The 26,465-nt window shown below is 41.6% G+C and overlaps 2 protein-coding genes across 5 annotated transcripts in view; both read right to left on the bottom strand.

The window, feature by feature from the left end:
- Positions 1–10,942, bottom strand: part of ccdc125 (coiled-coil domain containing 125) — a 28,714-nt gene extending 17,772 nt beyond the window's left edge. The window contains exon 1 of one of the 2 annotated variants that reach the window (XM_054774694.1): positions 10,791–10,942. Coding sequence is in view for 1 of the 2 variants with exons in the window: in XM_054774693.1 (XP_054630668.1) it covers positions 8,593–8,653 (61 nt within the window). In the remaining variant the exon portion in view is untranslated. Of the gene's footprint in view, positions 1–8,592; positions 10,400–10,790 lie in introns of those variants that run through there. The other variant, XM_054774693.1, reaches the window with a different exon arrangement.
- Positions 10,943–13,277: 2,335 nt separating this feature from the next.
- rad17 (RAD17 checkpoint clamp loader component) lies at positions 13,278–26,464 on the bottom strand. 3 transcript variants are annotated; one of them, XM_054774587.1, is made up of 17 exons: positions 26,266–26,464; positions 26,000–26,065; positions 24,775–25,002; positions 23,765–23,839; positions 22,102–22,240; positions 21,804–21,940; positions 21,036–21,088; positions 20,731–20,856; positions 19,764–19,833; positions 19,562–19,676; positions 19,296–19,484; positions 19,011–19,105; positions 18,788–18,934; positions 18,460–18,588; positions 17,441–17,561; positions 17,228–17,285; positions 13,278–17,051 (listed from the first exon to the last, which is right to left on the bottom strand). In XM_054774587.1, the coding sequence occupies exons 2-17, from the start codon at positions 26,039–26,041 to the stop codon at positions 16,835–16,837; spliced, it is 1,941 nt and encodes a 646-aa protein (XP_054630562.1). In that variant the 5' UTR covers positions 26,042–26,065; positions 26,266–26,464; the 3' UTR covers positions 13,278–16,834. The 3 variants fall into 3 exon arrangements, with proteins under 3 accessions (XP_054630562.1, XP_054630563.1, XP_054630564.1); XM_054774588.1 differs by having other exon boundaries at positions 19,562–19,673; XM_054774589.1 differs by lacking the exon at positions 26,000–26,065.
- Between the last annotated feature and the right edge of the window lies 1 nt (position 26,465).

Genomic DNA, 26,465 nt, shown 5'->3' with positions numbered 1-26,465 from the left:
GGAGATGGCTGGGGCTCCCTCGGTCCCTGAGTAGCATCGCCTTATATGGCCATTCCACCAAGCTGCACCTCCCCCTCAGTGGACTATCAGAGGAGTTCATGGTCACCCGATCCAGAGAGGTGTTGATGATGTACAGGGACTCCGCAGACATCAAGGTGGCATCGGCAGGGATTGTGGTTAAAACAGGAAGGAAGTGGCAGGCACAAGAAGTCGTGGGCAGAGCAGAGGTGTGGCTGAGACACAAGACCTTGGTGGGAACCGTGGCTATTCTGCCCTCACAACACGTACTAAGCTCTGTGCAGCTAGACAGATAGATAACAGCATACAGGAAGGAAGGGAAGCTCCAGAAGTTTGGTTGAGGACTGATGCTCCTTCTTTAGATCCTTTTTTTGTCCTCAGTTTTATTTCTTTACACTTTTTCCTCCCTTTATAGACTGTAAAAAGACAAAGATCTGACCACGTTTTCGTGACGAAGCTCTCACGTGTGACTGACTGCCTTACTACTGTTCGTCCGATACGTCCGTCACTCAAAAAAGGTCCGACAGAAACAATGACTGAACTACGCAGGGCGGAACACTCCTCGCCTGGTATAAAATTATACCACCATAAACATTTTAAATATTCAAATATTAAATAACCTAATTACTAGAAACAACTATTAACAAGTTATTTTTAATCAAAATGTCTCTCTCACTTAAGAGTCCTTCGACAGCAGAAAAACAAGCTCCGAGATGGGTCTGATGAAGGTCTTTGGCGTTCCTTGCCTCGTGACTCTGACTTCGACCTTACGAACTTTGTCGTCCTTGCTCGTCAGTGTCTTCACCACAAGTCCAACCGGCCAGTCATTCCGTTTTGCTTGACTGTCCTTCAGCAGAACTATGTCATCCACTTGAAGGTTTGGCTTGTCACCATTCCACTTGTGACGTTTCTGGAGAGTCACTAGGTACTCCTGTCTCCATCTTTTCCAGAATCTCTCTGCCAGGCACTGCACTTGTTTCCACTGGTTTTTGTGAATTTCCAAATTGTCAAAGTCACCTGGAGGAGCTGTGACTGGGGTCATCTTTTGAGTAAGAATCATTGCAGGGGTTAGTACACTTGGGTTGTCAGGGTCAGTTGATACTGGGATCAGCGGCCTAACATTCAGAATGGCCATGACTTCTGCCATTAATGTTGTCAACACTTCGTGTGTGAGTCGGTTGGTGTCGGACTGCAGCAACATTCCATCCAGTATCCTGCGTGCTACACCTATAAGTCTTTCCCAACAGCCTCCCATATGCGAGGAATGGGGAGCATTGAACGTCCATGTACAGCCTTGATTGTCGAGGTAACTTAGGAGCTCTGGATCACCGGTGTTGAATTTCAATTCCTTACATGCTCCAATAAAGTTTGTGCCTCTGTCGGATCGCAATTGCTTGGATGGACCACGAATTGCAAAAAAACATCGTAAGGCATTTATGAAACTTGAGGCTGACATTGATTCCAGAACTTCGATGTGTGTTGCTCTGGTGCTCATACAAGTGAATAGCACTGCCCATTGCTTGCTTTCGGCACTTCCTCCTCGAGTACGGCGAGTGACAATGTTCCAGGGCCCAAAAACGTCCAATCCGACATGGGTAAAAGGAGGCTCTGAGGCGGGTCTGTCAGTTGGAAGTGGTGCCATTTTTTGTTCCATTAACCTCCCTCTCAGTTTCTTGCAGGTCACACAGTTGTGAAGGACACTAGACACCAACCTTTTGCCTCCCACTATCCACACTCCTGCTGACCGAATGGCCCCTTCGGTTAAGTGACGGCCTTGATGAACAACCTCTTCATGGTAATGTCTCACAATTAAGGTAGCAATGTGATGAGTTCTTGACAGTATCACAGGATGTTTCTCGTCTCTGGGTAAGTCAGCATTGATAAGGCGTCCTCCAATTCGAAGGAGTCCATCCTCGTCAATGAATGGATTTAACTTTCTCAGCTGGCTGTTTTTCGGGAGCTGAATCCCATTTTTCAAACAGTTTATTTCTTCTGCAAAGAAGTCTCGCTGAACACAACAAATGATGATTCTCTTTGCTTGCCATCGTGCGTCAACTGCATCATCTTTGTGAGTTTTGACGAACATTCTTGTCACTTGAATAAGTTTTGTGATGGCTCGCAGTAGTCTCTTCCAGCTCGAAAAACGTTCAAAGCGTGCTGAGCTGAACTGCCTGTTTGTGTCCGAAGCTTTGAGGTAGTTGACAGCAACCTCTGGTCGAACCTCAACGTCTTGTTCTGGATTAACAAGCTCAAAGGTGTTGTCTTGCAGAGGTTCACCAGTATGTAGCAGGAATCTGGGACCTGTGAACCAGTTAGAGAGTCTAAGGACGTCTATAGACGCAGGTCTTGTGGCGTGGTCTGCCGGATTCTGCTCTGTGGACACATACTGCCATTGTTGTGGTTGACTTGATTTCCTAATGCGATTTACTCGGTTGGCCACATACACATGAAACCTTCGAGAGGTGTTGTGGATGTACCCGAGGACAATCCTGCTATCGGTGAAAAATCTCACTGCTTGCACCTCGATGTCTATCTCGCTGAGGATTGCCTCTGCCATTTCAGCTGCCAGGACTGCTGCGCACAGCTCCAAACGTGGAACTGTATGAGCTGGAAGAGGCGCCAACTTTGCCTTGCTCATGATAAATCCTACGTAGCGCTGGTTCTTGTTGTCGGTGACACACAGGTAGGCTACTGCTGCAATGGCTTGTGTTGAGGCGTCAGAAAAGATGCAGAGTTCTCTGCTTTGTGATGTTGTGAGAGAGATGGGCACATATCTTCTGTCTATGTGCAGCTTCTCTAATTCCAAGAGAGACTCTTTCCATAGTTTCCAGGCTCTTGCTTGATCCCATGGGAGCGGATCATCCCATTCGCACACTTTGGACGACAGCTCTCTGACCAGAAGTTTTCCCTGAACTGTGATGGGAGCAGCAAAGCCCAGTGGATCATAGAGGCTCTGAACGGTGGATAGGATGCCTCTTTTTGTGAAGGGTTTTTCTTCTTGAGATACTTGAAAGCTGAAACTGTCGCTCTCCAGATTCCATATCAGTCCAAGGCTTCGTTGGAGTGGAAGAGGATCTACAGCAAGGTCAAGGTCTTTCAAGTCTTTTGCGAGGTCCTCCGGGGAAAATGCTCTCATGACTGTGCTGCTGTTGGAAGCAATCTTGTGGAGTTTTAAGTTGGATTCTGACAACATTCTTTGAGTCCTTGTTAGAAGATCGATGGCCTCTTCTTCTGTTGGCAGCGATATCAGACCGTCGTCTACATAGAAATTCCGTGTGACGAACTCTTTGCTGTCTGTGCCATATTCTTCCTGATGCTCTTGAGCTGCTCTTCTCATGCCATAGATAGCAACTGATGGTGATGGACTGTTGCCGAATATGTGCACTTTCATTCTGAATTCTGTGATGTCATTGTTTAAGTCGTTGTCCTTATACCAAAGGAACCGTAGATACTCACGATGATCTTCACGGACTACAAACGCATAGAACATCTGCTGAATATCAGCAGTGATTGCTATGAGTTCCCTCCTGAAGCGCAGCAAGACCCCTAGCAGTGAATTGTTTAGATCGGGCCCGCTGAGCAGCACGTCGTTCAGTGACACACCATCTTGTTTGGCACTCGAATCAAAAACCACTCTGATCTGGTTTGGTTTGTGAGGATGATAGACACCGAATAGAGGCAAATACCACCTTTCTTGATGTTCCTCTAGCTCTGGCGCTAGCTCAGCTTGATCGTTGTCAAACACTTTCTTCATAAATTCCAAGAAGTGCTCTCTCATGTCCGGGCGTTTATCTAGTGTCCGTCTGAGGGATAAGAGTCGTCGAAGAGCTGTCTCTCGATTGTTAGGGAGGCGGCGACGGGGTTTGCAGAACGGTAGCGGCGCTACCCAGTTGTTTGCGTCGTTTTTGTAAACCTCTCTGTCCATGATGTCCATGAAGGCTTGATCATTAATTGACAGAGCTATCTTTTCATCTTCGGGAGTTCTGTCAAAGACTGTAGCTCCAAGTCCTTCAACCTCCTCGCCTTGTAACCTGTAGTTGGTAACACTTGGTTGGTGAGTATTTTTTGTTTTAAGTGTCTCTTTCACTTGGATATTGTTAGGACAAGGACTTAACATGGAGGTCCGTCCGTTAGGGAGTGTATGTGTCTTGTACACGCTAACACTGGGGGATTTATGAGTTCTGTCCAGACAAACGTTCCCCACTATGACCCACCCGAGATCAAGGCGTTGGGCATAAGGGTCGTTGTGTTCACCGTTGTACTGTTGTCTCACCTTGTGCACTCGCAAAATGTCTCTTCCTAACAGGATGAGGATCTGAGCATCTCCATTGAGTGGCGGTATTTTGTCTACCACAGGTCTCAGATGGGGAAAGTATTGGGCTATTTCAGGCGTGGGAATCTCATCTCTGTCATCTGGAATTGTTTCACACTCAATAAGAGTTGGGAGTTTTAGCTTGATCTTTCCATCATAGGATTCCACCACAAATTCTGTTGCTCTCCTCCCTGTAGTTTCGGTAATGCCAGAACAGGTCTTTAATGTGTAGGGAGATGCTTTTTCATGGAGGTCAAAGTGGTCAAAAAACTCAGGACGTGCAAGTGAACGGTTGCTCTGGTCATCTAACACTGCATATGTCTGAATTACTTTTTCTGGCTGATCTTCAGGGTAGACGTTAACTAGACATATCTTGCAGCACGATCTGCCATTAGCGTTTTCTCCACAGACCTCAGTACATTTTGATGTCACTGCAGGGGGAGTTTCCGGATGAGTCTCGTGTGCCTCCTCCTCCTCGCCGTGCTCTGCTGGTACTCTTGTTATCCACGGTGCTGGACTCGGGTGTAGAGCTGATGTGTGAGTTCTGCTGCCACATTCTCTACATTCTATTTCTTGGTCACAGTATTTTGCTTTATGTTTGGTTGAACCACAGCACCTGAAGCAAATATTCCTTTCTTTAAGGTAGGTCTTGCGTTCTTCTAACGGCTTACTGCGGAAGGTGCGGCACTTTCTGAGTGCATGAGGCTTGTTATGGAGGGGGCAAAGACGATCGGGATCAAAAACTTCTTTTTCGGCAGAGTTTGTTGAAGTTACTGTAGCTTGAGAAAACACTCCGGTTTTCCTCACTGACACTGGTACTTTGTTGGTATATTTTGTAGACCTGTCTGTCTTGGTGGGGCCTGAGTAGTTAGCTTGCAATATCATGAAGCTCGGATCATTTCTGGTTTTAGCTTCAGAGCGAACAAACTTTGCAAAGAATGTAAAAGGTGGGAATGGGACACCGTTCAGTTCTTTGTATTTCGAGCCTTGGGAAATCCACTTCTCTTGGAGACTAAACGGGAGCTTTTCTAATATTGGGTTCACTCCACGTGAAGTGTCAAGATATGCCAATCCAGGGAGGTATCCTCCATCTTTTGCATATTCAAGTTCCAACAAGAGGTCTCCCAGCTCTCTTAATTTAATGTTGTCTCTGTTTGAGATCTTAGGGAATTCCTCAACTCTTTTCAACAGCGAATGTTCAACTGCCTCTGCAGTACCATAGGTCTCCTCTAGTCTTTGCCAGACCATGTTTAGCCCTGCTACTGAGTTATGGCTGTGTATGGCTCTGATTCTTCTGGCTTGCTCTTTGGAATTTGGCCCAAGCCATTTAACTAAGAGGTCTAGTTCTTCTCTTGGATTCAAAGCGAGTTCCTCTATGACACCTCGAAAGGAAGCTTTCCATGCCCAGTAACTCTCAGGATGGTCGTCAAACTCCATTAAACCAGATGTGACAACTTCTCTTCTCATGATGTATTTTGCAACATCAGATGTTGTTGCAGTTTGCTTTGAGGTTTCGTCCGGGTCCCGTCTTCGTGGCGCAGACTGGATCTCATAAGTTGGGCTTGGATGTAAGTCTGAATGTCTTGTTTTATGTTGTGTGGCATTCACTGCTGGCCGGGAATTTACAGCTTTAGAGTTTACTTGTGTGTGAGCATTTTCAAGCATTTTTGGGTTACTCACTTCTTGTTTGACTTTCTCCACCGCAGATTGTGAACTTGGATACGCAGGTATGTGTTCTGTCGCTTCCGAACTATGTTGCAAAACATACTCGTGCGTCCGTTGCGCAGCATTGGATGGCGGAAAGGGTAAGTTAATGCCATGATGAGAGTCCATCTCTATGTTTTCCACAGCAGCTACAAACACTGCTTCTTCTGCGGTAGCTGCAGCAGCTTCCTTTTCTTTCCTTAGAATGTGCATTCTTGCTTGCAGAGCTGCTTCTTCAACCATCATCTCCGCTTCCTTCTTAGCGAATGAAGCTTGTGTGCGGGCAGCTTCGGCTTTGGCTCGAGCTTTGAGTGCAGCAGAGCTTGCCGTTGATGATCTGCTACTTGTGCATCCCGATATCCTCGAGGATTGGGCTAGGGATCTAGTCTCCAGTGACGGCACTTCTTCTCTATTGTGTTGTTCATCCATCTTTGCCGTTTGGAGGTTGATGGGTAAGCAGCGACATAATCAGGGTGTGAGTTGGACCGCTTCGTGTAGAGATTGGTGTATTACTGTCTTCTTACTATTCTGCCCTCACAACACGTACTAAGCTCTGTGCAGCTAGACAGATAGATAACAGCATACAGGAAGGAAGGGAAGCTCCAGAAGTTTGGTTGAGGACTGATGCTCCTTCTTTAGATCCTTTTTTTGTCCTCAGTTTTATTTCTTTACACTTTTTCCTCCCTTTATAGACTGTAAGAAGACAAAGATCTGACCACGTTTTCGTGACGAAGCTCTCACGTGTGACTGACTGCCTTACTACTGTTCGTCCGATACGTCCGTCACTCAAAAAAGGTCCGACAGAAACAATGACTGAACTACGCAGGGCGGAACAGTGGCAATGGGGAGTGCAGACCTTGGCAGCTTTCCCAGGCCACGCTACGACCAGGATCGCGGCAATTAGAAGCGCCGACTTGTCCAAAACAAGATCCGGGCAGAGGTGAAGGAACAACGCTGCTGCAGGATGGTCGGCATGTCCTGGCAGGGAGCATGGACAAGGTGGGAACCACTGTGGACAAAGTTCCTCATACAATCAGTGTATGACGTCCTCCCAAGCCCAGCTAATCTGCACACCTGGGGCCTGGCAGACACCCCAGAGTGCAAGCTTTGCCAGAGGAGGGGAACCATCGAGCACATCCTGAGCTGTTGCCCAAAGGCTTTAGGGGAGGGGCGGTATCGCTGGCGCCATGACCAGGTTTTAAAAGCCTTGGCGGATTCCATCTGCACTGCGATACAGTACAGCAAGTCCCAGGTCACCCCAAAGCAGGCAATCACATTCATCAGAGCAGGGCAGAGGGTAAGCCACCAGCTCAACACCGCAGGAGGGCTTCTCATCACCGCTCGTGACTGGCAGCTCCAAGTGGACCTGGGAAGGCAACTAAAGTTCCCGGCAGGCATTGCTAGCACCTCGCCCCAGCCAGACATGGTGCTGACATCGGAGTCAACTACGCAGGTGGTACTATTGGAGCTGACAGTCCCCTGGGAAGACTGGGTCGACGAAGCCAATGAGCGTAAGAGGGCCAAATACTCATTATGGAGTGCCGGAGCAAAAGCTGGAAAGCCCGCTGTGAACCAGTCGAAATCGGTTGCAGAGGTTTCGCAGGCCACTCACTACAGCGAGTGTTTAACTCCTTGGAGTTGGAGGACTGCAGTCAAAGAAAGCCACCAAGAACATCCTTGAGGCCGCAAAAAAGGCTGTGGATCCGTAGGGGGGATCCATAGGGGGGGATCCGTGGTGCACTACTTGGACACAAGCAGGGGTTGATCGCCCGGGCGAGGGTGTCTGATGATTAAAGACGCGAAACACCCTATGACCCCGGGTTTATCACTGATGACGTGTCCAAGTGAGGTGTATTTAAATCTATCTACCTTGCTAGAATATTACTTTTTTCTCTTCATATTTTTATTTTATTCCCATAAAATTACAGCTGTTTTTTTCATGTCTGCTAGGTTTTTTTACATTTTCAAACTATTTATATTTTGTAAATTTCCTTCTCATAATGTCCTGACTTTATTCTCGTAATATAACTTTTTCTACAACCCACCAACCCCTTTGGACACCCTGTTTTAGACAATGTTACGATCCCTGAGTTACAGTACATAAATGCAAGACTGGCTGGCTCAGAGTCTTGACCTCAAACCCAGGGTACACCCTGGACTATCACGAGTCAATCGCAGAGCACATATAGACAAACAACCTTTCACACTCACATTCATACCTATGGACAATTTAGAGTCACCAATTAACCTCACATGCATATTTTTGGAATGTGGGAGGAAACCGCAGTACCTGGAGTAAACCCACACGCGTGGGGCAGAGTCCCCATTAACAACTCACATAAGTTTGGTTTGGTTTGGTTTAATTTATTTCAAACATGCATATGTTCGAAAAGGAGTAGGAAGAAGCAGAGCTTATTTAAATCTACCCACTCTTCGTAGTACATCAGTTGCTAATTCATACATGTGAATACATACAAACACACGCATACATATATACAGGTATACACATACATCTGCACCTACACAAGTACACACATATATACATATACAGTACACACATATATAGTCCAGGGTGTACCCCGCCTGTCGCCCGAAGTCAGCTGGGATAGGCTCCAGCATACCCCCGCGACCCTAAAGAGGAGAAGCGGTATACAAAATGGATGGATGGACATACAGTATATAGTATACAGGTACACACATGTTTAAAAAAATAAGAATAATTTCTTTTTTTCCCCTTTTTTCTCCTGTTCCTTTCCTTTTCCCTTTCTATTTATCCTGTCCTTTCTCTCCTGTCGATATCCACATCCTCTTCGGTATTGCACTGCGAGTGACGCTGGGTTTGTATGCAAGAGTTCCTTTTATTAATTATGTCAAGGTTATTGCTATGGAATGTAGTCCTTCTCGTTGCATTGGTCTGTCTTGTAGGGTGTTTCCTCCATCATCCTTATTGTCATAGTCATATGATCTTTAATATGCATCCAGATGGCTGATATCTTGGACAACAAGCACTCTTGCAACTCCTGAACCTCATTTTAGCTTGATGTAGATTTTCCCGTTAGTGCTCCAAGTGTTTTGAATCTTTCCCTGCTTCCTCAGGTCTCGTGCTTTCTTGTATTCATGTAGACATTTGTGCCTCTTAGCTTCTTTCCCTGTTTCAGCAGTGTAGTTTTGAATTCCCTGGTGGTGAACTTAATGTTGACAGGTGTGGTGTTGTTTCTGCCGTGGAGTGGGACGCAAGTGTCAATACTATTGACCTCGACATCCACCTCCTTCGATTGTAGGAAGTTAGCAATCTGTTGCTTTATTGAAGGAACATCTCTTGACTTGGGTGTGATTTGGAGCACTGTGAGGACCACATCATTCATTCGTGCCATCTGATCCATCTCGTCAATGTAGTTTTTAATTTATTCCTTGATATTCTCCTTTGCTTCTTTCTCTTCCTCAAGGGTGGTTCGAAAGGCAGCATTATCTTTCAATAGTGCCTTGATGTCATCCTGTAGAATGTTGATCTCATTGCATAATGCTCTATTTTCTTCCCTGGGGTCTTTAGCGTCCTTAAGATCAGTACTTGAGGTGGCTTCCATAGGGTTTATAGCCTCCTTGAGAGCAGTGCGTAAGGCAGAGTTATCTTCCAATAACGCCCTGATATCATCCTGCAGAACCCTAACATCCTTGCAAAATGCTGTATTTTCTTTGTTTTTTCGCTTCTTTAAGAGCAGAGCGCAAGGCGGCATTGTCATTCAACGGATCCTTAATATCGTCCTGCAGAGCCTTGATATCTTCCATAGGGTATTTAATCTCCTTAAAAGCAGCCCTCAAGTCTGCATTTTCATCTTGAAACTTCTTGACTTCTTTTCTTAGTTTTTTGGTAGCCTTGCTCTGTGCTCTATTTTCTTCCATAATGTTTGTGACACTATTACTGACAGTCATTAAGATTTCCTTTATAGCTGTAAATGAAGCAATATATATCTCTGCCATTGAATGCAGATTCTCCATGTCCTCTAAAAATTCAGAGCCAGAATCATTTTCTTTTGTGTTTGGCATTGTTGCTAAGAAACCTCTTTGGACTTCTGCAGTTCACTAGTTAGCTACACTTGCTAGCAGGTATCGATACTTGTATCTGTACATCTCAACTATCCAAGTTAAAGCTGGGGGATTCAGCAAGCAGCACCGATCTTGTGTTCATGAAGTGTAGTCAGGAAAGCACCAAAATAGTTACAATTTCCAGTATAATCAACAGAGCTCCTGCCATACAGGTCCTTCCCCGTCAAGGGAATAAAAATAGTTAAATAAGAGTTAAATAAGAAACAAATCACACATAAACTAAAACATTTTAAAAATAATGTTTTTTTTCCCTAATTTCTTACGCTACAAGTACGATAATGATCGTACATCTGGCAACACCGCCAACAGGCGCTGCAGCCCGAGCATACCAGCCGTAAAAAAGTTGCTGCACATTATCCCAAAACAGGAAACACATAACCAAAATAAGAGCTCGCAGTAGGAAACTACATAAAACAAAAGGAAAAACAAAACAGACGTCATACCTATCATGTCTGTTCTCAACAACTACTACTAACACCACTACACACAACTTTAACAACGTTACTATTACCAGCAACTACAATTAACACTATTACACACAACTTTAAATTCCACTACATAACCTTACAAATGCACTGTACATTATGCTAGCTAGCTGGCAAAAAGAGGAACAGTTCAACAATATTACAACAATATACCAAGAGTAGCCTACCTGTCAGCGAAAGGAAGGTTTCCTGACTTGAAGTTGAAAGTGTACAGGACGCAGTGTCGCCAAGAGGAACATTTAAAAGAAGTCTGCTAAGTCAATATTGAAAGAAAGGGTGTGTGTGTGTGTGTGTGTGTGTGTGTGTGTGCCAGAGAGAGAGAGAGCGAGAGAGAGAGAGAGAGTAACACCAGCAATGACAAAGTTTACTTAAGTGTTGTTTATATCACATCATTAAACTGTCATTTTTTTTACAATGTGACAGTGAACAAAACAAATAGCACATGATAAAGTTAGTACAATGTAAGTATGTGTATACTAAATAATAGAGGAGCAACAATACATTAACATATTAAACTGTATTGAACCGTCCGATACATTGGTATCGATTCGGTATGCACTATGAATCGAACAATATGCTATTTCATATATCTGTAGAATAGAAAGGAGTAGAATGTGCTGAAATGTTGCAACAGCGCCTGTTACTGGCGTAAGGTGGCATGTGCAGGTTGCTTCAGGAAACGCCCACATCTGTGAGGAATGTTAACATGGTGAAACACGTTTTTGTACTGTCCTGGATAACTTATTTCCCATCCATCCATCTATTTTCTATGCCGCTTATCCTCATTGGGATCGCAGGGGTACGCTGTGGAGCCTGTCCCAGCTGACATTTGGGAGAGAAGAGGGGTACACTCACTGGTCGCCAGCCAATCGCAGGGCACATATAGACGAACAATCACACTCACATTCATACCTATGGACAATTTAGAGTCTCCAATTAACCTAACATGCATGTTTTTGGAATGTGGGAGGAAACCAGATTACCCGGAGTAATCGCACGCACGCACGGGGAGAACATGCATAACTTATTTTCAGTTTTTTGGTTTTTTTATATACATTTTTAATATCACAAACTACTTTACATTTTAAATTATTTACAACGAAACAGAACACGACAAAACAGTACACAAAAAAATCCAAATAAGAAAATATACAAAACTGAAAGGCGAAGCAGCATCCATTTTTTTTTTTTAGCAATGATTGGCATTCAAAAACACAAAGTTGTTTCAGTCAGCTCATTTTCCTTTCAGCTCAGCTCGCTCTTCACCACAACGGACTGATGTAGACTCCACATCAGTGCAGACGCCGCAACAATTTGCCTGTCAATCTCGCGTTCCATCCTTTCCTCATTCGTGAGCAAGACCCCGAGGTACCTAAACACCTCCACTTGGGGCAGGATCTCATCCCCGACTCGGAGATGGCACTCCACCCTTTTCCGGGAGAGAGCCACGGACTCGGACTTGGAGGTGCTGATTCTCATACCGGCCGCTTTACACTCGGTTGCGAACCGATCCAGTGAAAGTTGAAGTTCACGCCTCGATGAAGCCAGCAAGACCACATCATTTGCAAAAAGCAGATACTCAATCCTGCAGCCACCAAACCGGAACCCCTTAACGCCCTGGCTGCGCCTAGAAATTTTGTCCATAAAAATAATGAACGGAGTCAGTGACAAAGGGCAGCCCTTGGTGAAGTCCAACCCTCACTGGAAACAGGTTCGTTCGACTTATTGCCGGTAATGCGAACCAAACTCTGACACCAGTCATACAGGGAACTAACAGCCTGAATTAGCTGGTCTGACACCCCATACTCCCGGAGTACAGAAGTGAACTGCAGAAGTGAGGCTGCAGTTCTTTGGATGTTGTTGTGGGGTCTTTTGTGACCTCTTGGATGAGTCATCGCTGTGTTCTTGGGCTAATTTTTGTTGGCCGGCTACTCCTGGGAAGGTGCACCACTGTTCCATGTTTTCGCCATTTGTCGATAATGGCTCTCACTGCGGTTCGCGACAAACTACAAAATTATTACAAACGCTTGATTGCAGTTGTTGCTGCTAAGGGTGGCCCAACCATTTATTAGGTTTAGGGGGTAATCACTTTTTCACACAGGGCCATGTAGGTTTGGATTTTTTTCTCCCTTAACAATACAAATTTTCATTTAAAAACTGCACTGTGTTCAGTTGTGTTGTCATTGACTAATATTCGTCAGTGACAACACAACTGAACATTTGCGTTTCAGATCATCAAACAAATGTAAATATAAATTTGTTTGATGATCTGAAACATTTAAGTGTGACAAACATGCAAAACAAAAGAAATCAGGAAGGGGGCAAACACTTTATCACACTACTGTATATCATTAATAATCAATTTTATTTTGACAATATGCCAAGGGCCAATTAAAAAAAACAAGCTGCAGGCTGAAAATGGCGCTCGGACTGCAGTTTCGATACCCCTGGTTAAAGCAGTAAAGGGTTTTTAGCAAGATAAAAATATTGTAAACATGAAAGTGCAACAGATGAACATGTATACTATTTAAAAGTGGGCAACACTGCCTTACACCACAATGTTACAGCTAATATAGTTGATAATTGTTTCACACTGGAATTGAAGCAATGGGGGACAAAAATACAAAGTTCTCCTGTCATCCATTTATTAATAATCTTTATTATGTCCATGGCAGAGTCTTTCATATTAGTGTGACAATGCATCTTCCCTATGGAATATTCGACTCCACTGTATGCACATTTATTTTTATGCATATTTTCCAACCACAAGCTGAATAAACTTGAATGCCTGTTGGGTTTAAGCATACCAGGTGATGTGCATGCGTGTACTGAGAGAGGGTGTGGCCTTAGGAGATCAACACCCTTTATCAGGCGTGCACAATTATTAGGCAGTTTCTTTTCCTCTGCCAAAATGGCACGGAAAAGAGATTTAACAGACTCTGAAAAGTCAAGAACTGTAAAACATCTTTCATAGGGATGCACCACTCTTGAAATTGCCAAGATATTAGGTCGCAGGAAACATGTTGAAAGAAAAATATGCAAATTAACTGCCAAATATTTGAAAAAAATTACACGTGAAGCTCCCAGGAACCCATTATCCTCAAGTGCTGTCATATTCCAGAACTGTAATCTACCTGAAGTGTCCAGAAGTACGGTAGATGGTGTTCAGTGCTGAGAGACATGGCCAATTTTTCACACAGTGGCACAGGAAAAAGTGTGCATCTTTCAAGACCATGATTTTTATGCAGGACAATGCTCCATCTTATGCATCCAAGTACTCCACTGCATGGCTAGCTATAAAGGTCTTAAAAGGAATGACATGACCTCCTTGCTCACCTGACCTAAACCCTGTTGACTACTTGTGGGCCATTAAATGTAAGATTTACAGTGAAGAAAAAAGGTACACCACTCTGAAGTGTCTGGGAGGCTTTGGTTGCTGCTGCACAAAAAGTTGATGGTAAAATGATCAAGAAACTGACAGACTCTATGGAAGGAAAGCTCTTCCGTGTTATAGAAAGAAAGGGTGGCTCTATTGGTCACCGATTTATTTTTGTCTTACTTGTCTATAGCGGCCACTAGAGGGAGTCTGCAAAAGTGGCCGCTATAGACAGGTGGCCTCTATAGACAGGTTGGCGTCCAGTTTGAATATTGACCAGTAGAGAAAAAAAAAGGGAAAAAATAATAATAATAATGTTGACCAGTAGAGGGCACTGCGGACTGCGAATAAAAGTTGTACAGCACTACTAGGCTTGTTATTATCATGGTTCATGGTTCATGGTTTTAATTCATCCTGAACATGCATATGAGTCAAACAGTAGCACATCACATAGTACAATTCACAATTTTGCATGTCCAAAAAGGCTTATTTAATCCTACCCCTCATCAGTTGCAATACATTTATTCACCTCTTGTTCTTCCAAGTGTACTTTGTAGGTCTACATGACAATGTAGTGCAATCATAGCCAAGGTTTTTACTTACTAAAAGGAAGCTAGAGGCTTAATAACTGATAGAATATATCCACGACCCACAGAACAAAGCTGTGCTAGTAATGTCTTACGCTTGTTTTTAATATTTTACTTTTTATACGGCAGAGTTGTCATTACAGCTTTAGTTCATCAGGAAGTGACGGGAAGTGACGGTGGGCGTCCCGAGCAGGAGAGCTAGGCTCAGTGCTAGCTGTGAGTTTCGAGAGAGTTGGGAAGTGTGTTTCTGTTGGCGTGGATGTAAAGTCCTGCAGTGTTGTCCGCTGTTAATAAAGCCATTAAAGTGCATCGGCGATGTGAGTCTCTCCTTCCCCACAACAAGCGGCATTACAGTATTGACCAGTGCACACCAGGAAATAAACGGTGTCACTTGTTACAGGCATTGGCTGGACAGCTATGTAGTGGGGCTTGTTTAACCTTTGCCTTGTGGGCAAGCAGGAAGGAGAGACGATGCTGAGAGATGTGTGTGTGTTCTGAGCTGCTGTCTGGTGGCCGCGTTCAATAAATAAAGTTGGCAGAAGAAACAGGAGAAGTTTCCTTCTTTGCTTCGGAGCTGAATAACACTGACAAGTTAACAGACTAGTAGCGAACGGAAAAGAAGACGGCTTTGTTTGTGTCGAATACAGAAGATGAGGACTTTGATGGATTTGTGGATGAGGATTGATCAAAAATAAAGTGAGTACATTCTAAAATACTTCAATTAAGTACAACCAAACTCAGTTTTGCTCCCGCTGCCGCATGCATGCTAGCGTATGTTTTTTTTTTAATTGTAGCGTCGCTGGGAGCACGTCCTGTTCCCAGCCTACTTTGCGGTAATGTTTTGGTGCAAATGCTCTTAAAGTTACATGTCTGACCAGGAAATAGCAAGCTCAAAAGAAGACGGCTTTTTTATGTGGAACAACTGACAGTTTGTGTGGATCGTGACTGAGCTAGGACTCAGTAATTAAAGTCTACACACGATGGCTTCATTGATTGAAAACAAAACTTTTTTGTACATGAAACTTCTACTTGAGTCGGTAATTTGGTCGCTATATGCGGTCAGATATTGACCAAGGGAGACAAAATGGGTGGCCGCTGGCCGTGTTAGACAGGTGACTGCTATACACAGGGTCTATAACATGTAAATTTGCTCCGGGGGATTTTTCAGTGGCTGCCATAGGCAGGTGGCCGTTCTATAAAGGTGGCCGCTAAGACAGGTTTGACTGTATTTCTTTGTGAAGTTGGCATTGTTATTTATCATTCTGACTTTAAAAAATGAAAATACAACAGTGAGATGGGAATATTTTTGTTTTTCTTTGAGTTGTCTAATAATTCTGCACACGGAGATATTCTCAACAAAAGCCAAAACCTCACTTTCACTTCCTTAAATAAATATTCAAGTTTGAGGTTTACTAACATTTTGGATTGACCAAGAGCACTGTTACTGTTGAATAATAAAACTAATAATCAATAATGCAAAATTGCCTAATAATTGTGGACGCAGTGTATACAGGGTGTCCCTAAAGTGTGCAATATAAACTTTTGTCCTATTTTTAATGTATAACTTTTAATATATATATTTTTTGTAAAATGATTTAATATTATATTATATTTAACATTTTGAAATAAATATACCGGTACATGTTTTCTTCTTTTCAATGAACATATTTTAACAGATTTTTGACATTTTATGTCTAATTTAAATTTGTAATATGTTATATTATGTTTTAAATCATCCTTGTTAGTTTTTAATTTAACACAGTCCCCCTGAAACTAACCTAAACAATTAAGTTAAGTTACAAATTAAAATTTTGCACACAGCATTATTGTGTAGTGCGTGTGCGTTTGTCATGTTTTTTGTTTTTCAGTTTTATTCATTTACAGTAATCTTATCTTATTTTATATTGGAATGTTACCATACTATGTTTAGGCTAACGTTTTCTTATATTTTCCCACCATATTTGGTGGACTTTGAATATTTTGAAGGCCCAAAGGGGTGAGTTTGGAATGGATTAGGCTATTTACATGTATTTTACGCTTTGTATAACATAAAATCCCTATAACATAAAGGTTCTCGGAATGAATTATTTATGTTGTAGGGGCGTCTACTGTATAAGCATGGAAATATGAACATATCATCCATAATGTTATTTATTGTACATGAAGGACTCCAATATTGAAGTGCAACTTTTTGGAGAGGAATTCTTTTCAGAAGCACAAGCAATGACAATGAAAGACACATTACACATTATGGTAAGTGTTGGCTGTATTCATCACTACTGTATTCCTCAATGCTCACGTCGTCGTCGTCTTCTTCTTCTAGAATGCTTGTTGGGGGCTGAGGTTGACTGGCTGGTAGACCTTCCTCAGATCTATCCTGTAAAAATTCTACCTCCTTATCATCATCATCATCATCCATGTCCAGCTGCCCCGGTTCTTTGTCTGCCAGGGCTTCCAGTTTTAACCTGGACATGTGCACGCGCACACACACACACACACACACGCACAGAGAGAGAAAAGAAACACAATGTAACCCAGCAGACATCCAGACATGCTCTTGCATTCAAGGCTTGAGTAGAATATACTGTAATGACTCATGGAAACACGTGAAGCAGACTATAAATAACATCAGGAAGTGTACCTGCCAGGAAACCTCTTCAGTGACATGTGACCTACATCCTGGATGAATGCTATCTGGCCTAAAAAAGAAAAGAAAGCGAGAAAAGAAACATAACTTGTTCCAACATTCAGTCAGGTACAATTGTCATTCCCTTGAAACACAATGACAATGTATTAGAAACAACAAAACGTGCTGGTGACATCCAGATGCTGTGAAGGAGCATTCAGGCGTTACCTTGGTTCCTCAAGGGGTTGGTGAGCTTGGCCAGGTATGGTAACAACTGAGTCTGAAGGCTGACCGGCGTCATGCAGAAGCTCCGAAATAAGCACTGAGCAACCAGGCAGTTGTCCCGGTGCTACGAGCAATAACATCACCTGCATTATCATATGTACCTCTACAGTAACATGACATATATGTTCCATTTTTATCCTATACAGACACTAATAAGATCAAGACGGTAATACAAATGCAAAGTGGCTTTTAAAGGTTCAAATACACCTGGTATCTATATTTCACTGGAGATCTTGTCCCCAATTACCTTTTACGTTCTGATTTATTGACTATTTCAATTTTTCAAGTCTGTGCTCTTTTTCAAGCAGCAGAAAAACATTACAGTTTACTTTGAGTCTTGACACTACTGTTTTTACAAGCATGTTAGGTAAAATGATAGAATTGGCCCAGTGAAGAGGTCAATGTACAATGTGCTAATATCAGCCAGTTTTCAGTACTAACGTAGTATGGTTAACGTCCTATGACGCTATGCACCTTTTTTTTTTTTTTTTACAATTTTGCACTACTCCTTATTTAGATTTGGAGGTACTCCATTTTTTAGATTTGGCGCTACCCCATTTTTTAGATTTAGCACTAACCTTTTTAGATTTGGCTACCTTTTTAATAGATTTAGATTACCTTTTTATTAAAAAAATAGATTTGGCACTCCTTTTTTGGAGAATTTGGAACTACATCTTTTTTCTACATTTGGTGCTCCCTTTTTTTGCACCTGTTCACCTTTGCTTCCAAAATCTTCATCTTATTGATATTCTGATTATTAATGCATTTATTATTTGTCAAAGACGGGAAGTTAAGCTATCAGTAATTGCTGAAGCATAGAGAATAAGCTCTGCTTCTTTCCACTCCTTTCTTGACATGTTGATTTGTGTAAAGATGTGATTTTCTTGAACATAACTTTGTTAAGCATGCTAAAACAAATAAACCATGACCATTATAAGGGCTATGAAAACAGCCTGCGTTACCTTCTTGGTGATGAGCAGCCAATGCGGTTTGTGAAGGGGTCTGAAACCAACAGATACTTGTTGGGAGTTGGAGTGGAGAAGCCCCCTGGTGGCCACTGAAGATGCATACTCTCCCAAGACACTACGACTCTGAGGGCAACACATGAATTCACACAGTCATGTTATTTTACACACACATATATGTATACACATGTTACATACAGTATTACAGTTCTCACAATCAGGATTTGGGGGGCCAATCAGTGGCTAGTGAGTTCAAATAAACTGATAAAAAATTATGCAAATCATGAGATTATGTGTGTGTTTGATATGTTAGACAAAGGCTAACCGTCCAGTCAGATGTCAGGAGGTCGGCATCAGACAGGTACTCGCTGGCTCTATCCACATCTTCAATCTCTGAGAAGAAATCCAGGTAATTCTGGTGGAGGTAAAGGTTGAAGAACTCCCCGGACATATGTGAACGTTCTACAACAAACTGTGAGACGTTAAGAGAAAAGATGCTGAGTTCAAAGTGTTGTGAAAGCGACCATGTTGAATAAGTGCATGGGTACCTCAGGGTCCACTTGTAATGATTCTCTGTGGTGCTGACAAAGATGTGCTGGTAAATCAAGCACGCAGGAACTTTCAGCACCATCAGAACGTCCCCCTTTTGTTCACACAAGACAAACATAAAGGCTTAGCCATCTGTCATGTGATCCTTTATAGTCATACTTGGATGCATAACATCTGCGTTTTGAAGCTTACTTGCACTGAACAGAGAAGAGTCACTATGTACACGTTTTAATGCTGTGATACTGCAGATAATTCAACAAGGAAAGATGGAAAGGATGACTTACTTTTGCAGTGCAGTATCTTTCCCAGTGCTCTGAACAGGAACAGACAAGCATCCTTCATCCCAACAGTTTGTTCTTCGTCTTTCACCTTTGTTGACTTGGACTTCTTCCTCAGGGTGGGTTTGGAAGCTGCCTTACACTGTGTAGTCAACCGTTTGTCCCTCCACAACATCTCTTTTGCCAAAGAAGTGTCTGAAAAATGAAAAAAAAGTGTCTGATGGGGGAGTATGAAGTATTACTAATGACTCATAAGTACATTTCCTCCAGACCTGGGATGGAGGAGAACTGCAGGCTGTTAATAGCACTGCGAATGTCTCCTGAACTTCCTGCACACAACATCTCCAACACTGCCTGTTCTGGGACTGGGACTCTTCCACTGCTCTGCTTCCAAATACAGAAAAACATGAAAATATTGTCAAAAATGACATTAAAACCATTCATTTCAAACCAACTGGGATTGATGCTTATCACCTTCCCCCTCTCAAGAGTTGCAATTCGAGTCAGGACCTTCATCATGGTGGTTGGAGCCACTGGATTAAAACTGGGGATAGAGAATATTAAGGCTGATGTACAGTAGTCCCTCGCCACGTCACAATTGAAATTTCACGGTTTCACTATATTACTGTTTTTCAAAAATATATTCATTAATAATTCATGTTTTGTGGTTGAATATGGCCTATTATAAGTTCAAAATATGCATATTTATGCGAATTGTATTTTTTTGTCTAACAACCATTTTCAAGCATAAAAATGGCTAAATGAAGTAAAATAAACATCAGGCATTAAGGCAAGTAGCATTCAAAGATGCTGAATGATATGTAGTATTCTACACTGGCCACTCGGTGTCAGTAATGTTACTGGAATGTTCGGTGAGACACACAAGCACCAGACTTGGCAACAGGCTTTTAATGTATGTTACAATGATCTCACAACAGGCACAATAATCCCTAACATGGGCTACTGTTGCAGCCGTAACCCATGTCAAGCTCAAACTCAACTCTGGAGCTCAGACGTCACTTCCTGTCTGCCAACCCCCCCGCCCCCCAAACACATTTACAGCAACACACAACAGCATGAGTCTTATTTATGCCTTAAATGACTTATTTTCTCTTATCATGTCTACTATATTGGGTAATAAGAGTGTAAAGGTGACTGGTGACTATAGGCTTATTATTTAATGTCAAGAGGGCTCTCATAATTCCAAAAAATGAATTTAGAAGGAGGTAAACAGGTTTACTACTATTTAACTATGAAAAAATTAAATTTATAAATAAGGAATCCTATTCACTTATCACAGTCGGGTCTATGGTGGTGGTTGCGGTGGCAGACCCTTCTCTAAACGGGTTCTTCGCTGTCAGATCTTCATACAAGTATGAATAATAATACGAGCAATAAATATCTTATTAAGTGTACTGAATGAATGTGTATTGAATGGAACCTGATGCTACTGATGTCCAGCTCATCCAGGATTTCTCTTGGAAAAAGGAATCTTGAGCTACTGTCGCCACTCAGGCTATCAGACACAATGAAGACCAGAGGACATCGACTGGTCTTCACAAAGCACCTTGAAGAAACAGCAGAACATGATCTGAGATAGAAATACAGTTCCATACAAAGACTACAGTAGTATTTTCCCTGCAAACTTCTCATAAGTCTTAATGAGGAGGATGAAGTGCACTTATTGTACAAGGTGACTCTCAAAGTAAAATATTTGGTTTGTAAATGTACGATAAAAGCACTTACCTGAGAATATCATGTAGACTGCCAGGCTGCCGGTAAAAGTGGTTTGGGAATTCCTGCATCAAATAAATAAATAAATAAATGAAATTAAATAAATAAAATCAGCAATTCCTCTATGATTATTTCAGGGGTACGGAGTGGGGGTGCCTTTGGGGGGTTCGTATTGCCAGCCGTAGGTAGAGCTTGTTCATGGTGAATGTTGGCCTCGGCCAAGGCTGCCCTTTGTCACCAATTCCGTTCATAAGTTTTATGGACAGAATTTCTAGGTGCAGCCAAGGCACTGAGAGATCCCGTCTGGATGTCATCTCTGCTATCTGCAGATGATGTGGTCTTAATGGCCACATCAGGCTGTGAGCTTCAGAGTTTACTGGGTGGTGTGCAGCTGAGTGTGAAGCTTCTGGGATAAGACTCAGCACCTTCAAATCTCAGCCGATGGTTATCAGCTGGAAAAGGGAGGCGGCCCAGCCGGGAGGAGGCCTCCCTGCTGAGAGTGCTGCCTCTGTGACCAGGACCCGGATAAGCGGAAGAAAATGGATGAACATGATGGTGTGTCATGTTTACAATTCTAACATCTGCTCTCTGTACCGCGTGTATAAAAAATGTTTTGCGTTAACATTTTTGGCTTTCTGGAATGGACTAATTGGATTTACATTATTTCTTATGGGGAAACATTTATTTGGTTTACAGTATGTTTTGGTTAGAGTTAAACTTTATGGAACGGATTCATGATGCTAACCAAGGTTCCACTGTATTGCTTTTCCAGGTACCAACCTCCACCAATATGAGCTTCATGTCCGGAGCGCTGCAGTCATCAATCATCTTCAGGCAGTTATACTTGTTGGCCCTCAGGATAAACTCTTGGAATTGGGTTGACTGCGAGCTACTGGGGAAAATGTTCATTTTCCAGTCTAACAAGAAATACAGAAGGAAGTCGTTCATAGAAAAATATGGAATATATTTCCATACATAACATTGTTAATATCTCAAATTCTTCATTGTCATGGTCTCATCACAATGCATATTTTTAGAACTCCCATGTATACCATTGCTAAGAAACTACTATTCTTACCATGGTGAATATCTGTGTACGAGTCCAGGCTTGTTGGATTGGTCCATTCCTGGATCCTTACTCCCAGCTCACGACATAAAACTTGTACTGTAGCAGTTTTTCCGCAGCCTGATGGTCCGGTCAGCAGTAATATACCACCCTGCGTATAACATATCATGTATAAGAGGCCAGCTAAAACTTCATATTAACTGAAGGTACTTTAGGTTGGTTTGCATGTGTACATATACTGCACGACACTACATTACATACTCATCCAAGCTGTACACCGGCTAATTTAGGTTGTATCAAAGTGTTGTTTCTTTAGTGCTGTCCCATGAAAAGATATCATTAAAATATTTGCAGAAATGTGAGGGGTGTACTCACTTTTGTGAGATACTGTGTAACATAATTATATGGAATTAGACAGCTGGAGACTTTAATCCAGTCAGTCAAGTTTTGCTGTGTAGTCAGACCACCCACAAATGACAAAACACAAGTAATGCCCATTAAAATGTCTATTTTTGACACATGCTGGGTAACGTCCTGTTTGGAAAGTGTGGGCGTAGTGTGCCCAGCATGCCTTGCGGGTTATAAATTTGTATAAAATAGTATTGTTTGCAAGTATATTAGTGTATAAGGGTCTATTTCAATACCTGCACAGCCTGTGTTGTACAGTTACGTTCTGTGTTTCACGTGTTATTTTTGGTTGCACCATGACGAAGGCAGGCATTTGGGTTGATAAGGTCCTGGTGGTTTGTGATGTCTGAGTAAGAGTGCAAGTATCAACCAGATTCACTGCATATATTAAGTTGAAGTTTGCCTCCAACTACTCGCTGTTCAAGCTTTACCAATTTAGGGCAAATGAGATGGTTTTCTAGCAATAAACTGCCTAATTATGTAGATTAAAAAGCAAAAAGTAGCAACAAATTAAAAAAAAACAATGCTTTGATCAAAAATTGCAAATATGTGGTGATCCGCTGTATACCATTTGTATTCCTGTTCTAAAACAAATATTGACACATTAACTGGCTTAAATAACATGACCTCCACCTGCTTCTAAATATGGCATTAAGGGACAGGAAAGGGAGGCCTCTAATCAAGTGGCAATTAAAATCCAATTGCATTTGCTTTAGGACATTTTTTTCAGATTGGAAGAGATCCTCTATTGAACAGTTGTATCTAAGTCCCTGGACACTTCATGCTTCAAATGTATCTTACCATCTATCTTACTATTTATCTTTACCGTAGTCCCTCGTTTATCGCAGTTAATTGGTTCCAGACACGACCGCAATACATGAATTTCCGCTGAGTAGGATTCGATACTAATAAATTGAATATTTTCGTAGTCAGAGCATAGAAAACCTGTTTATGACTTTGTGGTTTTTAACATTATTAGATTATTATTATTACATTATTAGACATGAAATAACACCCCTATAGTCATCTTTATACTCACATTACAAAATATAGTATATCAGAGAATATAAGCCATTTAAGACACAAACAAGACTCATGCTTGTGTGTGTTTAGGTAAATGTCTTCTGCTTTTTTTTGTTTTTACTACTAATAGGCTCAGCTTGTTTCCAAATGAAACACATTTCTAAATGAAATGTTTGAAGAAGCAAAAGAAAAGCTCCACCATAAAATTCAGTGCTTGCAAGATAACTTGAATTGAAAATCATACCTGTGACGTGTTTGTATGGGCTCTCAGCCAATTCTCCACTTCTTCGATCTTCTTCTTGTGTACCGCAAGCTCAGCCTACACAAACATGACAATAAAACCTTTCATTGCCAGGGTTCTTTTTATATGTTTTAAACAAAATTCAGCAACTCTTGTGAGATGAAACTACTAAAGTGTATAAATGTGTAATGATTAATTCATTACACTACTGATCAATCAGGCATTGGCATCTCTACGTTCTCTTCAGCTCCTAGCTCTCTGACAGAGACCACTTCATCGCTATCAATAACTGTAAAGCCAATATGTCGCACATGGAGTCCCTCTGGGCATGGTGCTTGATCTCCTCCTGTTGATGCCACTAACGCTACATGATGCCTCAGCAGTATTGGGCTCTATGCCCATTTACAGTCTATTAGAGGAGTATAGGACAGCGTAAGTGCGCCAAATTCAGACTGGAGACCATGCCACTGGATTCAAGTGATCCATTTGTAGCCAAAGCGGCTTGCATTGGCTGCGAATGACAAGGCAAAGGCAGCACTCAGAAACAAAACAAAGGCAGTGGATGGGCATGGCAAGGCGTGGAAAATTCAGGCACTCACCTCAACCATTCACCATGGAAAATATGAGTTCCAACAACCATCCCCACTGTCAAACATGGACAGGGAAACATTCTGCTTTGGGGATCTTTCTCTGTCCAAAATCCCTTCTAAGATATGAGCAACTACAACAAAAGTCCGACCTCTGCGATTTCCAACAAGACTTTCTACAACTACTAAACCACCTTTCATATTGCAATCAAATACTTATTTACCTCAATCTCTTACTAATGCATTTATAACCTAACAAGGCTTAAAATAAAGAGGAAAGCAAATGCATATATATATATATATACATATATATATATATATATATACATATATATATATATATATATATATATATATATATATATATAAAATTAAATTAAATTAAATTAAATTATTCACACCAGATCCAATATTGACAATGCTAACCTTTGAACACGCCATGTGTCTGTCCACCCAGGCTTCATCCTGGTCGTGGTGGCCAGAGTGTTTTAAGTAGGTTGTGTGTGGGTCTGCGCTGCAAGTCTCTCCTTTCCTCTTTCGGGGCCTCTTGACTTCAGCTTTGGAACCCAAAACGTGGCAACCCCTTTTCTTTCCAAAAGCAGACGAGTTCACCGCTGACAAATCAGTGAAAGATGGATCCACCCAATGGTTCAGCTGCAGGAAAACAATACATACAGTCTATTGACTTTTTTATTTCCAATGGCATAAAAGATATTCAATGCCAGGGGTGTCCAAACCTTTTTATGCTAAGAAATGATACATATAACAAAAAAATGCATCCGACTTGAGGGTGAAAAAACTTATTAGTGTGGACTTCGTTCTTTGATGAGGTTTTTTTTAACACTTTTGTTGTTTTTTTTCTTCTTGTAATATTATGACTTTATTCCCATAATATTTTGACACAATTCCCATAATATTACTTTTTTCCCAACCTATTTTTATTATTTTGTTTGTTCCAAATATTTTGAATAAAAAAATTCATTAATATTAATTAATAATAAAATATTTCAATTCTGTTACTAAAATGACATTAATTTTCCTCATACAATTACGAGTTTATTCTCAAAAATTGCAACTATTTCATGTTAGAAAAGGACTTTTTTCACTTAATATTTTGTTTTTTTTTTATTTCTGCTGTTTTTTTTTTAATTTTCCAACTATTTCAACTTTCTTCTTGTAATTATGACTTTACTGCCATAATATTTTGACTTTATTCTCGTAGCATTACGACTTTTTCCGCACCATTATTTGTCCTCATAATACGACATTATTCTTGTAAAATTATGAATTTTCTTGTTAGATCACAACTTTTTTCTCTGCTGTTGTTGTTTTTTTTAATTTTTTGTTAAATTATGTTTTTAGAATGTGCCGTGGGCCACAAATGACAACCCGGCCGCACTTTGGACACCACTGTTCTACACCAATAAGTGGCAAAGCAAGAATTAAAAATGTAGGTTAGTGGAGTGGATTTCGAAGCATTTTCATTTATTGCCAACTTGAAAGGTAATTCTCATTAGCCACATCATTTGTATTCAGAACATACAATTGTTTCAAACTCAATTTAAACAGATGAAACCTCGCAAATGGACAATTACAACCAAATAAACCAGCATTTCTGAATGGGGAGGGGGACAGGACTTTGAAAACCCACCCTGCTTGAAGCAATTTTCTCTCCCACTGACATCTTTTTCATCCTTACGGGCAGGAAGTCCTCAACCTAAAGAGCAGGATATGCAACACTGATGGCGTTACTGGTATTTATATCTCATATATGTCACACACTTTCAATTTCAAAGTGTTACCTCAGTGCCTGATTCTGCCCACACTTGGTTTAATTGATATTTGACAGATATTTGATGATGGAGTGGGTTAAAAGTAGACATGCAATGAACTGTATAAAAGTAAGTATAAACTTACCAAGTTTAATTGAAAGTCCAGTGAATGGCTGTCTGTCTTTTAGTCATACATGCGAATCGGCTCGCTTATTTTCTAAAATAATTCGTCGACGAATCCATCTGCAGCGATGCTAACATTGATGACGACTAAAGAGCTAAGTTTGCCTATTTAAACCTTGTGGGGGCCGAATGCCGTAAATCGCACCGCGTTGACGGAAAGTG

The sequence above is a fragment of the Dunckerocampus dactyliophorus genome, chromosome 4 (genome assembly GCF_027744805.1).
Source record: "Dunckerocampus dactyliophorus isolate RoL2022-P2 chromosome 4, RoL_Ddac_1.1, whole genome shotgun sequence".
Lineage (NCBI taxonomy): Eukaryota > Metazoa > Chordata > Actinopteri > Syngnathiformes > Syngnathidae > Dunckerocampus > Dunckerocampus dactyliophorus.
Note: the sequence above shows the minus strand (reverse complement) of the source record. Positions and strands in the feature narration are given on the sequence as shown.

What these genes read in the sequence shown, in the direction of transcription:
- rad17 (XM_054774587.1), bottom strand. Translation starts at nt 26,041, where the DNA reads ATGAAAAAGATGTCAGTGGGAGAGAAAATTGCTTCAAGCAGG. An exon ending in GTACACAGATATTCACCATG is followed by an intron (nt 21,941 to 22,101) that starts GTAAGAATAGTA and finishes ATTTCTTGTTAG; the next exon opens with ACTGGAAAATGAACATTTTC. An exon ending in CTGGACATCAGTAGCATCAG is followed by an intron (nt 19,834 to 20,730) that starts GTTCCATTCAAT and finishes CTCTATCCCCAG; the next exon opens with TTTTAATCCAGTGGCTCCAA.